Source organism: Tachyglossus aculeatus, chromosome 7, assembly GCF_015852505.1.
Source record: "Tachyglossus aculeatus isolate mTacAcu1 chromosome 7, mTacAcu1.pri, whole genome shotgun sequence".
Classification (NCBI taxonomy): Eukaryota; Metazoa; Chordata; class Mammalia; order Monotremata; family Tachyglossidae; genus Tachyglossus; species Tachyglossus aculeatus.
Window position 1 is genome coordinate 6,671,700 of NC_052072.1, and position 16,407 is coordinate 6,688,106.

The window sequence follows — 16,407 nt, forward strand, 5'->3', positions numbered from 1 at the left end:
CATATTTATTGAGCGCTTACTGCATTTACTGAGCGCTTGGGAAGTCCAAGTTGGCAACATATAGAGATGGTCCCTACCCAACAGCGGGCTCACAGTCTAGAAGGGGGAGACAAACAACAAAACAGAACATATTAACAGAATAAAATAAATAGAATAAATATGTACAAGTAAAATAAATAGAGTAATAAATCTGTACAAACCTATATACAGGTGCTGTGGGGAGGGGAAGGAGGTAAGGCGGGAGAGAGGAAGGAGGGGGCTTAGTCTGGGGCTTCTAGACTGTGAGCCCACTGTTGGGTAGGGACCATCTCTATACGTTGCCAACTTGTACTTCCCAAGCGCTTAGTACAGTGCTCTGCACATGGTAAGCGCTCAATAAATACGATTGATTGATTGATTGGGGGCTCAGCCCACCCAATCGCTTAGCACAGTGCTCTGCACTCAGTAAGTGCTCAACAGATGCGACCGATCGATCGCTTGAGTGCTTACTGCATGCAGAGCACTGTACTAAACACCTGGGAGTTGAGTGCAGTAAGCACTCAAGCGATCAATCGGTCGCATCTGTTGAGTACTTACTGAGTGCAGAGCACTGTACTGCACACCTGGGAGAGGACGATCCAACGGCATCGGGAGACACCCTGCCCACCACGAGCTTACGGTCTAGAGACGAGCTCACAGTCTCGGTCTGCAGCTTAGTCCAGTGCTCTGCACACAGTAAGCGCTCAATAAATACGATTGATTGATTGATTGATTGATTGATACAGCGATCCCCGTGAGAGGCCCGGAAAACGTGAAAGGAGACCCGCTTCTTGCCTTTCTCGGGGTGGTTGCTGAAGTTTTTCGAGCTGCACACACTTGGTGGAAATCTGGTTCTCTTTGTCAGGGGTCCCGATGGTCACCTTCAAATCTGCAGATAAGAACGCCGGGTATTCTACGGGCTGGGGCATGATAACGTTCCTGCAAAACACCAACGCTTACAATCAATCAATCAATCGTATTTATTGAGCGCTTACTGTGTGCAGAGCATTGGACTAAGCGCTTGGGAAGTCCAAGTTGGCAACATATAGAGATGGTCCCTACCCAACAGCGGGCTCACAGTCTAGAAGGGGGAGACAGAGAACAAAACCAAACATATTAACAAAATAAAATAGATAGAATAGATATGTACAAGTAAAATAAATAGAGTAATAAATCCGTACAAACATATATACATATATACAGGTGCTGTGGGGAAGGGAAGGAGGTAAGGCGGCGGGGATGGAGAGGGATCGAGCATATTTATTGAGCACTTACTGCGTGCAGGGCACTGTACTATCAATCAATCAATCAATCGTATTTATTGAGTGCTTGCTGTGTGCAGAGCACTGTACTAAGCTCTTGGGAAGTCCACGTTGGCAACATATAGAGACAGTCCCTACCCGACAGTGGGCTCACAGTCTAGAAGGGGGAGACAGAGAACAAAACCAAACATACTAACAAAATAAAATAAATAGAATAGATACGTGCAAGTAAAATAAATCAATCAATAAATAGAGTAATAAATATGTACAAACATGTATATGTACTCTTCCAAGCGCTTAATATGGAGCTCTGCGCCCTCCGAACACTGAATAAGTACTTTCGATTGATCATCCTCATCAATCATCAATCGTATTTATTGAGCGCTTCCTGTGTGCAGAGCACTGTACTAAGCGCTTGGGAAGTACGAGTTGGCAACATATAGAGACGGTCCCTACCCAACAGTGGGCTCACAGTCTAAAAGGGGGAGACAGAGCATTTGCCGAATGATGTGAAATCTGCCTCAACCTTGGGAATGAACTGTGGATCGGGAAAGTAGTTTTATTAAGCCCTTACTCACATCAGGGGGTCCGCTCTCTCGAGGGGCGGTGGAACCCGGATAAACATGGACGGCTCCATTAGTTTCGGGAATGGTTTCAACTGGAAAAAGAAATGATAGTCGGGAACTAGAGTTAGACGTGACGCGCGTTTTCTGAGAAAAAAAAGCCTCGGAACCGCAGCTTCCACGCGGTGCTTTAGTTCTACGCAATCATCATCATCATCATCATCAATCGTATTTATTGAGCGCTTACTGTGTGCAGAGCACTGTACTAAGCGCTTGGGAAGTACAAATTGACTTAGTACAGGTCAAATCTCCCAAGATCTGGTTGGCAAAAGCGGCTGGGAAGTTTACCTTGAGATATATTAGGAAACACCATCACTGGAGGGTTTTGTGATGATAAACAGGGATACTTCTCCTAGGCCCAACTTAATTGAAACCAAAATTTGGGGGCGGTTTCGGAAAGCCATCAAAAGGCCCATTTCCCTCGCCCAGGTCGATCCCTGGGGACAGGGATGAGTCTGGGATCAGTGACTATAGGAGGGAATATGCAGCGTGGCTCAGTGGAAAGAGCCCGGGCTTTGGAGTCAGAGGTCATGGGTTCAAATCCCACTTTTTTTTTAATGGCATTTATTAAGCGCTTACTCTGTGCAAAGCACTGTTCTAAGTGCTGGGGAGGTTACAAGGTGATCAGGTTGTCCCATGGGGGTCTTCATCCCCATTTTACAGATGAGGGAACTGAGGCCCAGAGAAGTGAAGTGACTTGCCCAAAGTCACCCAGCTGACAATTGGCGGAGCCGGGATTTGAACCCATGACCTCTGACTCCAAAGCCCAGGCTCTTTCCACTGGGCCACGCTGCTTCTCCACACTTCTTCACACTTGTCAGCTGTATGACTTTGGGCAAGTCACTTCACTTTTCTGAGCCTCAGTTACCTCATCTGGAAAATGGGGATTAAGACTGTGAGTCCCCTGGGGGACAAGCTGATCGCCTTGTAACCTCTCCAGCTGCTTAGAACAGTGCTTTGCACATAGTAAGCGCTTAATAAATGCCATCATTATTATTATATAGGACAGGATTAAGGTGAGATAAATGACTCCAGGCTCGTCATTCCCGGATTATCCTAGACGAGGCAGCAGCTATTGAAATCCATCCGGATTCTCACTGTCCCCAAAACACTTCCCTATGATGCAAGGACCGCCATGGAGATACCTCATATCATCCCAAAGTCAAATACGAGGTACTCCCAATTATCCTCATTCAATCAATCGTATTTATTGAGCGCTTACTGGGTGCAGAGCACTGTACTAAGCGCCTGGGAAGTACAAGTCACTCATGGAGAAGCAGCGTGGCTCAGTGGAAAGAGCCCGGGCTTTGGAGTCAGGGGTTCAAATCCCAGCTCCACCAATTGTCAGCCGTGTGACTTTGGGCAAGTCACTTAACCGCTCTGTGCCTCAGTTACCTCACCTGTAAAATGGGGATGAAGACTGTGAGCCCCCCGTGGGACAAGCTGATCACTTTGTAACCTGCCCAGCGCTTGGAACAGTGCTTTACACATAGTAAGCGCTTAATAAATGCCATTGTTAGTATGAGAACAGTGCTTTGCACATAGTAAGCGCTTAATAAATGCCATTATTATTATTATTATTATTATTATTATTATTATTATTATTATGGAGAAGAATCAGTGGGCAGAAAATGGAAAGAAAGCGACAAACACACACCCGCACGCAAGCACGCCCACGAACCCTGGCCAATCTTCAATGTGGACCACACCGATAAAGGCGGTCACCCAAACCAGGGGCTACGACACTCCCCTTACAGTACTTACCGAAGTCCGATTTCATTCGCTTTCAATCAATCAATCGTATTTACTGAGCGCTTACTGTGTGCAGAGCACTGTACTAAGCACTTTCAATCAACTCTCCATCCTTAATGAAACTGTTCAGACTAAAATATCACCTAAAACATCCTACAACGGGCAGGTCTACCTTCTTGGACAGTGAAGCACAGGTTCAGATACTAATGCTGATGATAGTGGTATTCACTAAGTGCTTTCCTTTTCATGGTATATAAGCGCTTACTATGTTCCAGGCACTGTTGGGGTAATAATGATAATGATAATGGCATTTATTAAGCGCTTACTATGTGCAAAGCACTGTTCTAAGCGCTGGGGAGGTTACAAGGTGAACAGACAGGGGGCTCACAGTCTTCATCCCCATTTTCCAGATGAGGGAACTGAGGCTCAGAGAAGTGAAGTGACTTGCCCAAAGTCACACAGCTGACAATAGGTGGATCCGGGATTTGAACCCGTGTCCTCTAACTCCAACGCCTGTATTCTTTCCACTGAGCCTCGCTGCTTCTCACAAAGTTCTGTTCTAAGCACTGGGGAGGTTACAAGGTGATCAGGTTGTCCCATGGGGGCTTACAGTCTTAATCCCCATTTTACAGATGAGGGAACTGAGGCCCAGAGAATAATAATACTGATGGCATTTATTAAGCTCTTACTATGTGTGAAGCACTGTTCTAAGCGCTGGGGAGGTTACAAAGTGATCAGGTTGTCCCACGGGGGGCTCACAGTCTTCATCCCCATTTTACAGATGAGGTAACTGAGGCACAGAGAAGTGAAATGACTTGTCCAAAGTCACATAGCTGACAATGGGCGGAGCCGGGATTTGAACCCGTGTCCTCTTACTCCAAAGCCCGTGTTCTTTCCACTGAGCCTCGCTGCTTCTCACAAAGTACTGTTCTAAGCGCTGGGGAGGTTACAAGGTGATCAGGTTGTCCCAAGGGGGCTTACAGTCTTAATCCCCATTTTACAGATGAGGGAACTGAGGCCCAGTGAATAATAATAATAATGATGGCATTTATTAAGCTCTTACTATGTGCAAAGCACTGTTCTAAGTGCTGGGGAGGTTACAAGGTGATCAGGTTGTTCCACAGGGGGCTCACAGTCTTCATCCCCATTTTACAGGTGAGGGAACTGAGGCCCAGAGAAGTGCCCAAAGTCACACAGCTGACAATTGGTGGAGCCGGGATTTGAACCGTGTCCTCTGACTCCAAAGCCCGGGCTCTTTCCATTGAGCCAAGCTGCTTCTCTGAAGTGAAGTGACTTGCCCAGGGTCACGTGGCAGACAAGTGGCGGAGGCGGGATTAGAACCCGTGGCTTCTGATTCCCCAGCTCGGGCTCTTGCCGCTAGGCCAGGCTGAGATGGAGCAAGATAATGTCACCTACTCAGGTGATATTACCTGAGAAATATCACCAGCGGATAAGCATTTTAGAGAGTGGAGAAAACAAGTGAAAGATCCAGTGGTTCCAAGGCCAAACGGGATGACCGCATAGGAGAATCCAAGAGGAAAACTCACCTGGTGGGAAAAGCCATATCCAAAGTTTCCATAGGAGAACATAAACGCTACCTCCACCCTGCAGAAAACCTAAACAGGCAAAAGAGTTTGGTTTTAGGGGCAGGCACTGACAGCCCACATTTGGAAAGGTGCGTGGGATTGGGAAAATAATAATAATAATAATAATAATAATAATAATAATAATGATAATAATAATAATAATAATAATAATAATAATAATAATAATGGCATTTGTTAAGCGCTTACTATGTGCAAGGCACTGCTCTAAGTGCTGGGGGGATACAAGGTTGTCCCACGTGGGGCTCCCAGTCTTAATCCCCATTTGACAGATGAGGGAACTGGGGCTCAGAAGTTAAGTGACTTGCCCAAGGTCACACAGCTGACATGGGGTGGAGCCGGGATTCGAATCCATGACCTTTGCCTCCAAAGCCCGGGCTCTTTTTCCACTGAGCCACGCTGCTCCTCTGCGTGGAAATGGAAGTGTGGGGTGAGAGAGCTGTCAACCAGAAAGTAGGGGCGACTGACACTTGTCCACAATACGCTGTGTGTTCCCGTTCATTCGGTCGGATTTATTGAGCGCTTACTGTGTGCAGAGCACTGTGCTAAGCGTTTGGGAAGTACAAGTCGGCGACATACGGAGACAGTCCCTACCCAATGACGGGCTCACGGGGGGAGACAGACAACAAAACAAAACAAAACACGTGGACGGGAGCTGAGCTGAGCTTTCAAGCCTCCAGAGGAGCCTGGGGTGAATCCAATCTATTTATTCACATTAATGTCTGCCTCCCCCTCTAGACTGTAAATGTACTGTGGGCAAGAAATGTGTCTGTTTATTGTTATATTGTAGTAAAAATTACAATAATTATGGTATTCGTTAAGCACTGGCCTTGGGCAAGTCGCTTCACTTCTCTGGGCCTCAGTGACCTCATCTTGAAAATGGGGTCCATTTGTGGGGCATCACAATAAACATCCTCCTCCTTCTCATCAGTGGTATCTTCCCAAGCGCTTAGTACAGTGCTTTGCACATAGTAAACACTCAATAAATACGACTGATGATGATGATGATGATGGTATCCACCGAGTGCTCACTACGCGCAGGGCACTGTACTAAGTGCTCGGGAATATACAATATAACAGTGTTGGCAGACGTGTTTCCTGCCCGCAGTGAGCTGTCTTTGTTCCTAGCGTTCATTTTTTGATTTTAGTCTCTTGACATAACTGTCACCAAACTTCCGCAGCAACCGTATGCACCTTATAGACTGCAACTTTTCATGGAAAAAACAGGGCACGGATAGTAATTTTAAGCCGTTTCCATCCCTGAGAAGTTATTCGGGAGAAATGTGGAAGATATTATTCAAATATGCAGCCGTCATCCCAGAAACAGGGCACTCAGTATTTCTTCGAAGTTACCGTTTAGGTTATATTGACCGGGTGGGCAAAATCAAGGGCAAAATCTATTTTTATAGGTTTCTTCGTGAAAGTTTCAGTCAGAATTCCTACCAGATTTCTCGCCTTCATTTCAAATTCTTCAGTGAAGCTGCCTTTCTGAGAAATAAACAGAAGAGAAAGAAGGGAATCTTTGAACAAAAAAAATCACCCATTTACGTACACTGGCAGAGAATGTTAGCCATATTAGCTTAAAATGCTAAACCCACAGGTTATAATGACATATATCAAATATCATTTTTTAAAAGCACACGTGCAACTTAGTCGACTGACAAGCATAAAAATGCTGGCTTTTGGGCACTTATTTATTTATTCCTTCATATTAATACCTGTCTCCCCCTTTAGACTGTAAGCTCGCTGTGGGCAGGGAATGTGTCTGTTTATCTTTGTATTGAACTCTCCCAAGCATTTAGTACAGTGCTTTGCACACCGTAAGTGCTCAATAAATACGATCGAATGAATGAATGAAGGCCAAAGTGACGTTTGAATTCCTTTCATTCATTCATTCATTCAATTGTATTTATCGAGCGCCTTTGTAATTTTCAGGACTGGATTATCAAAATATTAAAACATTAAATATGTTTAATTTTAATTAACCACAATAGTTTTTAAATATTAAAAAAATGACTTGCAAACTGTCATTTTATCGAGAGTATGTCTAAAAAAATCTCTAGAGTATAATGTTAGCTTAAAATCCTTATTTCAGTTGTATGGTCGACGGCAAATTTGAGAGACTATCGGCAATAGGAAAACAGGAGGGCTACTGTGGGTCGAATATGTCCTTTTTTGGCACAACACATCACAAGATATCTCCCCCTGAGGAGAAACGTCTTTAAATTTCTATTTATTTTATTTTGTGAATATGTTTTGTTTTGTTGTCTGTCTCCCCCCCTTCTAGACTGTGAACCCGCTGCTGGGGAGGGACCGTCTCTATATGTTGCCGACTTGTACTTCCCAAGCACTTAGTAAAGTGCTGTGCACACCGTAAGCACTCAATAAATACGATTGAATGAATGAATGAATGAATAAATTCAATTCAATCGTATTTATTGAGCGCTTACTGTGTGCAGAGCACTGTACTGAATGCTTGGGAAGTACAAGTTGGCAACATATAGCGATGGCAAGCGTACAGTGTATCTAAAAGACGGGAAGAAAAAGGTTGCATGTTGAATTTTCTATCAATAATAATAACGACAATATTATAGCAGTACTTTTAAGTGGTTCAATCAGTCCATCTGTTGCATTCATTGAGCGCTTACTATGTGCAGAGCACTGTACTAATTGCTGTGAGCCCACTGTTGGGTAGGGACTGTCTCTATATGTTGCCAACTTGTACTTCCCAGTGCTCTGCACACAGTAAGCACTCAATAAATACGATTGATTGATTGATTGGGAGAGCACAATGCAACAGAATTAGCAGGTATGTTCCCAGCCCACAACGAGTTTACAGTCCAGAGGGGGAGACAGGCATTAATGAGAATAAAAAAGTAATTTATGATATAGAATTTAAAGTTACATACCTAAGTGCTGTGGGGTTGGGGTTGGGGTGAGTAGCAAATGTCAAAAAGTCACTGATTGAAGTACAGAGGCGACTTAGAAGGGAGAGCAAGCTACAGTTACCGTGAGCCAGAAACTGTACTAAGCATCGGGGGAAATAAAAGATAATCAATCAATCAATCGTATTTATTGAGTGCTTACTGTGTGCAGAGCACTGTACTAAGTGCTTGGGAAGTACAAGTTGGCAACATATAGAGACAGTCCCTACCCAACAGCGGGCTCACAGTCTAGAAGGGGGAGACAGAGAACAAAACCAAACATACTAACAAAATAAAATAAACAGAATAGATATGTATAAGTAAAATAAATAAATAAAGTAATAAATATGTAGAAACATATATACAGGTGCTGTGGGGAAGGGAAGGAGGTAAGATGGGGGGATGTAGAGGGGGACGAGGGGGAGAGGAAGGAAGGGGCTCAGTCTGGGAAGGCCTCCTGGAGGAGTTGGAGGAATCAGGTTGGAGACCATCCCTTGTCCCCCATGAAGCTCGCAGCCTAAGTGGGAGAGAGGAGGATTCAATCTCCTTTTTACAGAAGAGGTAACTGCGGCCCGGAGAAGTGAAATGACTTGCCCAAGGTCACCCGGCGGACCCGTGGCGGAGCCGGAATTAGAACCCAGATCTTCTGACTCTCGGGCCCGTGCTCTATTCACTAGGTCATGCTGCTTACTGTGGAAGCAGCAGCTCTCAATCAATCAATCAATCAATCAATCGCATTTATTGAGTGCTTACTGTGTGCAGAGCACTGTACTAAGCACTTGGGAAGTACAAGTTGGCAACATATAGAGACAGTCCCCACCCAACAGTGGGCTCACAGTCAAAAAGACTGTCTGCTGCCTCTTTTGAAAAGCCACCCCACTCCACGTGCCCGTCGGACCCATTCCATGGCTCAGTGACCCATTCCCGGGCTCTTTCCACTGAGCCACGCTGATAATAATAATAATAATAATGATGGCATTTATTAAGTGCTTACTATATGCCAGGCACCGTACTAAGCTCTGGGGTGGATAAAAGCCGACCGGGCTGGACACAGTCCCTGTCCCACGGGGGGCTCCCCGTCTCCACCCCCATTTTACAGATGAGGGAACCGAGGCCCAGAGAAGTGAGGTGACTTGTCCAAGGCCACACAGCAGACAAGTGGCGGGGTGGGGATTAGCTCCCAGGAGCTTTTGATTCCCAAGCCCAGGCTCCATCGACTATAGCATGCTACTGCATTTGCATTTCTACAGAAAAAGGTTCAGGACACGCCACCCGCCTCCTCAAACAACTCCAGCGGTTGCCTGTCTTTACCACACAAGAACTTCTCACCATCGGCTTTCAAGCACTCAAACACCTCCTCCCTCACCTCCCTCCTCTCCTTCTCCAACCCAGCCGGCAGATTTTGTTCCTCTGCTGCCGCTAACCTTCTCACCGGGCCTCCATCCCAGCGCTTAGAGCAGTGCTTCGCACATAGTAAGCGCTTAATAAATGCCATCATTATTATTATTATCTCGCCTGCCTCGCCACTGCCGACTCTTCGCCCAAGTCTTGTCTCTGACTTTGGAAGCCCTCCCTCCTCAAATCTGACAGACAATGACTCTCCTCACCTTTCAAAGCTTTTATCAAAGGCCCATCTCCTCCAAGACTAAGCCCCACTTTACCTCATCTCCCACTCCCTTGACTCGTTCCCTTGGCTCTTCCCCTCTCCGAGCCCCACAGCACTTACGCACATAGTAAGCGCTTAACAAATGCCATCATTATTATTATCTCGCCTGCCTCGCCACCGCCAACTCCTCGCCCAAGTCTTGTTTCTGGCCTTGAAAGCCCTCCCTCCTCAAATCTGACAGACAATGACTCTCCTCACCTTTCAAAGCTTTTATCAAAGGCCCATCTCCTCCAAGACTAAGCCCCACTTTTCCTCATCTCCCACTCCCTCCTGCATCACCCTGACTCGCTCTCTAGGCTCTTCCCCGCTTCCAGCCCCACAACACTTATGCATATAGTAAACGCCTAATAAATGCCATTATTATTATTATTATTATTATTATCTCGCCTGCCTCGCCGCCGCCGACTCCTCGCCCAAGTGTTGTCTCTGGCCTTGGAAGCCCTCCCTCCTCAAATCGGACAGACAATGACTCTCCCCACCTTTCAAAGCTTTTATCAAAGGCCCATCTCCTTCAAGACTAAGCCCCACTTTTCCTCATCTCCCAGTCCCTTGACTCGCTCCCTTGGCTCTTCCCCTCTTCCAGCCCCACAGCACTTATGCACATAGTAAGCGCTTAATAAATGCCATCATTATTATTATTATTATTATCTCGCCTGCCTCGCCGCCGCCGATTCCTCGCCCAAGTCTTGTGTCTGGCCTTGAAAGCCCTCCCTCCTCAAATCTGACAGACAATGACTCTCCTCACCTTTCAAAGCTTTTATTAAAGGCCCATCTCCTCCAAGACTAAGCCCCACTTTTCCTCATCTCCCACTCCCTCCTGCATCACCCTGACTCGCTTCCTTGGCTCGTCCCCACTCCCAGCCCCACAGCACTTATGCACATAGTAAGTGCTTAATAAATGCCATTATTATTATTATTATTATTATCTCGCCTGCCTCACTGCCACCGACTCCTCGCCCACGTCTTGTCTCTGGCCTTGGAAGCCCTCCCTCCTCAAATCGGACAGGCAATGACTCTCCCCACCTTTCAAAGCTTTTATCAAAGGCCCATCTCCTCCAAGACTAAGCCCCACTTTTCCTCATCTCCCACTCCCTTCTGCATCACCTTGACTCGCTCCCTTGGCTCTTCCCCGCTTCCAGCCCCACAGCGCTTATGCACATAGTAAGTGCTTAATAAATGCCATCATTGTAATCATTATTATTTTCTCGCCTGCCTCGCCGCCGCCGACTCCTTGCCCACTCCCACTTCCCCGCTCCCAGCCCCACAGCACTTATGGAAATATCTGTCATTTTCTTTATTTGTACTGATGTCTGTCGCCCCGCCCTAGACTGTAAGCTCGCTGTGGGTGGGGAATGTCCTGTTTATTCTTGTATTATCCTTTCTTAAGCGCTCAGTACAGCGCTCCGCACACAGCAATTGCTTAATATGACTGAATAAATGAACCCGGACGTTTCTGTCTCCCAGCCCATGCGGGTCCAATACAACAGAGAAGGCAGATGAGTTTCCTGCCCACATTCTTTTAGACTGTGAGCCCACTGCTGGGTAGGGACTGTCTCTATATGTTGCCAACTTGTACTCCCCAAGCGCTTAGTACAGTGCTCAGCACACAGTAAGCGCTCAATAAATACGATAAAAACAAAACAAAAAAAAACCAAGGAGCTTCCAGTTCAGAGGGGCGCGAGCCCGGACCCCAGCTGGGCCAGGGCGGGGGGATTTCGGGCCACTACGCCGCTACTCACCCAGATGATTTCGTAGAGGTGAATGCTAAAACATCCCAACAGTCGGAGGTTTCCGGAACTTTCAATTTCCACCAGCTCCACGAATATATTATTGCGCTCATCTTCTCGCCGTCGGGGGACCTAATCACCGAGAGCAGGCGTGGGAATGCAAGAGGCGGGGAGCGGGAGCCCCAGTTGAGCGTTATTCTACAGATGGAAATATCAACTTTGACCCTGTGCACGGGCCCCGGGAGTCAGAGGACCTGGGTTCTAATCCGGTGACCTTGGGCAAGTCGCTTAGCTTCTCTGGGCCTCAGTTTCCTCAGCTGTAAATTGGAGATTCGAAACCCACTGTCCCTCCCGTTCAGACTGAGAGCCCCAGGGGGGACAGAGTTTATGTCTGATCTGATTAAATCGTACTTACCCCAGTGCTTAGTACAGTTCCCATTCCATAGTAATAATAATAATAATGATGATGGCATTTATTAAGCGCTTACTATGTGCAAAGCACTGTTCTAAGTGCTGGAGAGGTTACAAGGTTGTCCCGCGGGGGGCTCCCAGTCTTAATCCCCATTTTACAGATGAGGGAACTGAGGCCCAGAGAAGTGAAGTGACTTGCCCAAAATCACACAGCTGACAAGTGGCGGAGCCAGGATTAGAACCCACGACCTCTGACTCCAAATAATAATAATAATAATAATAATAATAATAATAATAATAATAATAATAATAGCATTTATTAAGCGCTTACTATGTGCAAAGCACTGTTCTAAGTGCTGGAGAGGTTACAAGGTTGTCCCGTTGGGGGCTCCCAGTCTTAATCCCCATTTTACAGATGAGGGAACTGAGGCCCAGAGAAGTGAAGTGACTTGCCCAAAATCACACAGCTGACAAGTGGCGGAGCCAGGATTAGAACCCACGACCTCTGACTCCAAATAATAATAATAATAATAATAATGGCATTTATTAAGCGCTTACTATGTGCAAAGCACTGTTTGAAGTGCTTGAGGAGGTTACAAGGTGATCAGGTTGTCCTACTTGGGGCTCCCAGTCTTCATCCCCATTTTCCAGATGAGGTCACTGAGGCCCAGAAGAGGGAAGTGACTTGCCCAAAGTCACACAGCTGGCAATTGGAGGAGCCGGGATTTGAACCCCTGACCTCCGACTCCAAAGCCCGGACTCTTTCAACCGAGCCACGCCGCTTCTCTGGATATACGTGCTGTGGGGCTGGAGTGAGTGGAAGCGCTTAGGGGGTTATGACGCCAGCGGCGGGCAATTCGGGAGGGAGAGCGACTAGGGAAGTTACGGCTTAGTCAGGGAAGACCTCTCGGAGGAGACGGGATTGTAGGAGAACTCCGATGGTGGACCGTCGGATGTGAAGAGGGAGAAGAGGGAGAAGGGCTGGGCCAGAAGGAGAGTGGGGGTCAGGGATCGGGGGCCAGGAGACGGACAAGATGGAGGTGAGCCCACTGTTGGGTAGGGACTGTCTCTATATGTTGCCAACTTGTACTTCCCAAGTGCTTAGTACATCATCATCATCCATCATATTTATTGAGCGCTTACTATGTGCAGAGCACTGTACTAAGCGCTTGGGAAGTACAAGTTGGCAACATATAGAGACAGTCCCTACCCAACAGTGGGCTCACAGTCTAAAAGGGGGAGACAGAGAACAAAACCAAACATACTAACAAAATAAAATAAATAGAATAGATATGTACAAGTAAAATAAATAAATAAATAGAGTAATAAATATGTACAAACATATATACATGTGCTGTGGGGAAGGGAAGGAGGTAAGATGGGGGGGATGGAGAGGGGGGCGAGGGGGAGAGGAAGGAAGGGGCTGAGTGTGGGAAGGCCTCCTGGAGGAGGTGAGCTCTCAGCAGGGCCTTGAAGGGAGGAAGAGAGTGAGCTTGGCGGAGGGGCAGAGGGATTGGGGCCATTCCAGGCCCGGGGGAGGACGTGGGCCGGGGGTCGATGGTGGGACGGGCGAGAACGAGGTACGGGGAGGAGATTAGCGGCGGAGGAGCGGAGGGTGCGGGCTGGGCTGGACAAGGACAGAAGGGAGGGGAGGGAGGAGGGGGCCAGGGGATGGACAGCCTTGAAGCCCAGGGTGAGGAGTTTCTGCCTGATGCGCAGATTGATTGGTAGCCACTGGAGATTTTTGAGTCCAGTGCTGTGCACACAGTAGGCGCTCAATAAATACGATTGATGATGATGAGGTGCAGTGAGCGGGCTGGCGTCAGGTGTGTGTGAAGCGTCCGCTCTCTAAACCCGCCTCCGAACCGGAAAGTACCGTACATTAGAAAAGAAACTTGAACGATACCTGAACCGAGAAATACCTGACTTCATCAAACTTCACCTCGAGGACCTTTTTGTTCGTCTTCGATCTGAGGTGGTGAGGCTTCGTGAACTTCACGATTCGGTTAACAACGATGCGGACCACCAGTTTCGAGCGACTGTGTTTGTGGACTGAAGAGAGTTGGAAGTCTTTTTAGGAAGCGTACCTTTAAAATCAATCAATCAATCAATCGTATTTACTGAGCGCTTACTATGTGCAGAGCACTGTACTAAGCGCTTGGGAAGTACAAATTGGCAACACATAGAGACAGTCCCTACCCAACAGCGGGCTCACAGTCTAAAAGGGGGAGACAGAGAACAGAACCAAACATACCAACAAAATAAAATAAATAGGATAGAAATGTACAAGTTTAAAAGCGACCGAGAGAACGGCAGCCGGCTTGTTTTTTTTAAGGCATTTCTTGCCATCGTATTTATTGAGCGCTGACTGTGTGCGGAGCACTGTACTGAGCGCTTGGGAAGTCCAAGTCGGCAACGTGTGGACACGGTCCGTATCCCGACGGCGGGCTCACAATCAATCAGTCGTATTAAGCGCTTGGGAAGTCCAAGTTGGCAACATCTAGAGACAGTCCCTACCCCACAGTGGGCTCACAGTCTAAAAGGGGGAGACAGAGAACAAAACCAAACATACTAACAAAATAAAATAAATAGAATAGATAAGTACAAGTAAAATAAATAAATAAATTAATTAATTAACATGTACAAATAAATATGCATTTCACAGGCTGGAAAGGGAAGATCGGCCGACAGCCTGGGAGTCGGGAGACTTGGGTTCTAGTTCCCCCGGTCCGCTGCTTGGGGCTGTGTGACTTGGGGAAAGTCACTTCACTTCTCCGGGCCTCAGTTACCCTGCCTGCAAAATGGAGAGGAAAAGACCTTTCCCCCTCTGCTTCGGACCGTGAGCTCCACGTGAGACACGAACCGTGTCCGACCTGATAACCGCGTATTGGGAGAAAGCAGCACGGCGTAGCGGCTACAGCCCGGGACTGGGAATCAGAAGGTCATGGGTTCTAAACGCACTTGTCTGCTGTGTGACCTCGGGCACGTCAGTTCACTTCTCTGTGCCTCAGTTCCCTCATTCAATCGCATTTATTGAGCGCTTACTGTGTGCAGAGCACTGGACTAAGCGCTTGGGAAGTCCAAGTTGGCAACATCTAGGGACGGTTCCTACCCGACAGCGGGCTCACAGTCTAGAAGGGGGAGATGGACGACAAAACAAAACATATTAACAAAATAAAATAAATAGAATAAATGTGAACAAATAAAATAGAGTAATAAATACATACAAACATATATACATATATACAGCACTTGTTCATTCATTCATTCAACTGTATTTATTGAGCAATATGTACAAATATATATACATATATACAGCACTTGTTCATTCATTCATTCAACCGTATTCATTAATTCATTCAATCGTATTTATTGAGCGCTTACTGTGTGCAGAGCACTGTACTAAGCGCTTGGGAAGAACAAGTCGGCAACACCTAGAGACGGTCCCTACCCACCAACGGGCTCACAGTCTAGAAGGGGGAGACAGACGACAAAACAAAACGTGTGGACAGGTGTCAAGTCATCAGACTAAATAGAAGTAAAGCCGGATGCACATCATTAAGAAAACAAATAGAATAGTAAATATGAACAAATAACATAAATAGAGTAATAAATCTTTACAAACATTCATTCATTCATTCAATCGTATTTATTGAGCGCTTACTGTGTGCAGAGCACTGTCCGTCAAATGGGATGCCCCCCTCCCTCTCCTTCCCCTCCCCACGGCACCTGTATATACGTATATATGTTTGTACGTATTTATTACTCTATTTATTTTATTTGTACATATTTATTCTATTTATTTTATTTTGTTAATATGTTTTGTTTTGTCGTCCGTCTCCCCCCTTCTAGACTGTGAGCCCGCTGTCGGGTAGGGACCGTCTCTATAGGTCGCCAACTTGGCCTTCCCAAGCGCTTAGTCCAGTGCTCTGCACACAGTAAGCGCTCAATAAATACGACTGAATGAATGAATGAATGAAATGGGGATTGAGCCCCATGTGGGAAGTGGACTGGGTTAAACCTGACCAGTCGGTATCTATCCCAGTGCTTAGGCCCGTGCTGGCCACATAGTAATGGGGATGAAGACTGTGAGCCCTACATGGGACAACCTGAAGGCTTAGTACAGCGCTCTGCACACAGTAAGCGCTCAATAAATACGATTGAATGAATGAATGAATGTTGGGTAGGGACCGTCTCTCTGTGTTGCCAACTTGTACTTCCCAAGCGCTTAGTCCAGTGCTCTGCACACAGTAAGCGCTCAATAAATACAATTGAATGAATGAATTCCCCCCTGCCCTACCTCCTTCCCCTCCCCACAGCACCTGTATATATGTATATATGTTTGTACATACTTATTACTCTATTTTATTTGTACAGATTTATTCTATTTATTTTATTTTGTTAATTTGTTTTGTCGTCT

The 16,407-nt window shown here is 46.5% G+C and overlaps 1 protein-coding gene across 2 annotated transcripts in view; it reads right to left on the reverse strand.

Moving 5' to 3' along the window:
* The window catches only part of C2CD6 (C2 calcium dependent domain containing 6), a 51,224-nt gene that overhangs the window by 23,265 nt on the left and 11,552 nt on the right, over positions 1-16,407 (reverse strand). For both annotated transcript variants that reach the window (XM_038749827.1, XM_038749828.1), the window contains exons 4-9: positions 13,894-14,039; positions 11,589-11,708; positions 6,703-6,747; positions 5,203-5,271; positions 1,859-1,938; positions 814-957 (exon numbers count right to left, since the gene is read on the reverse strand). In XM_038749827.1, coding sequence (XP_038605755.1) covers positions 814-957; positions 1,859-1,938; positions 5,203-5,271; positions 6,703-6,747; positions 11,589-11,708; positions 13,894-14,039 — 604 coding nt within the window. The remainder of the gene's footprint in view (positions 1-813; positions 958-1,858; positions 1,939-5,202; positions 5,272-6,702; positions 6,748-11,588; positions 11,709-13,893; positions 14,040-16,407) is intronic.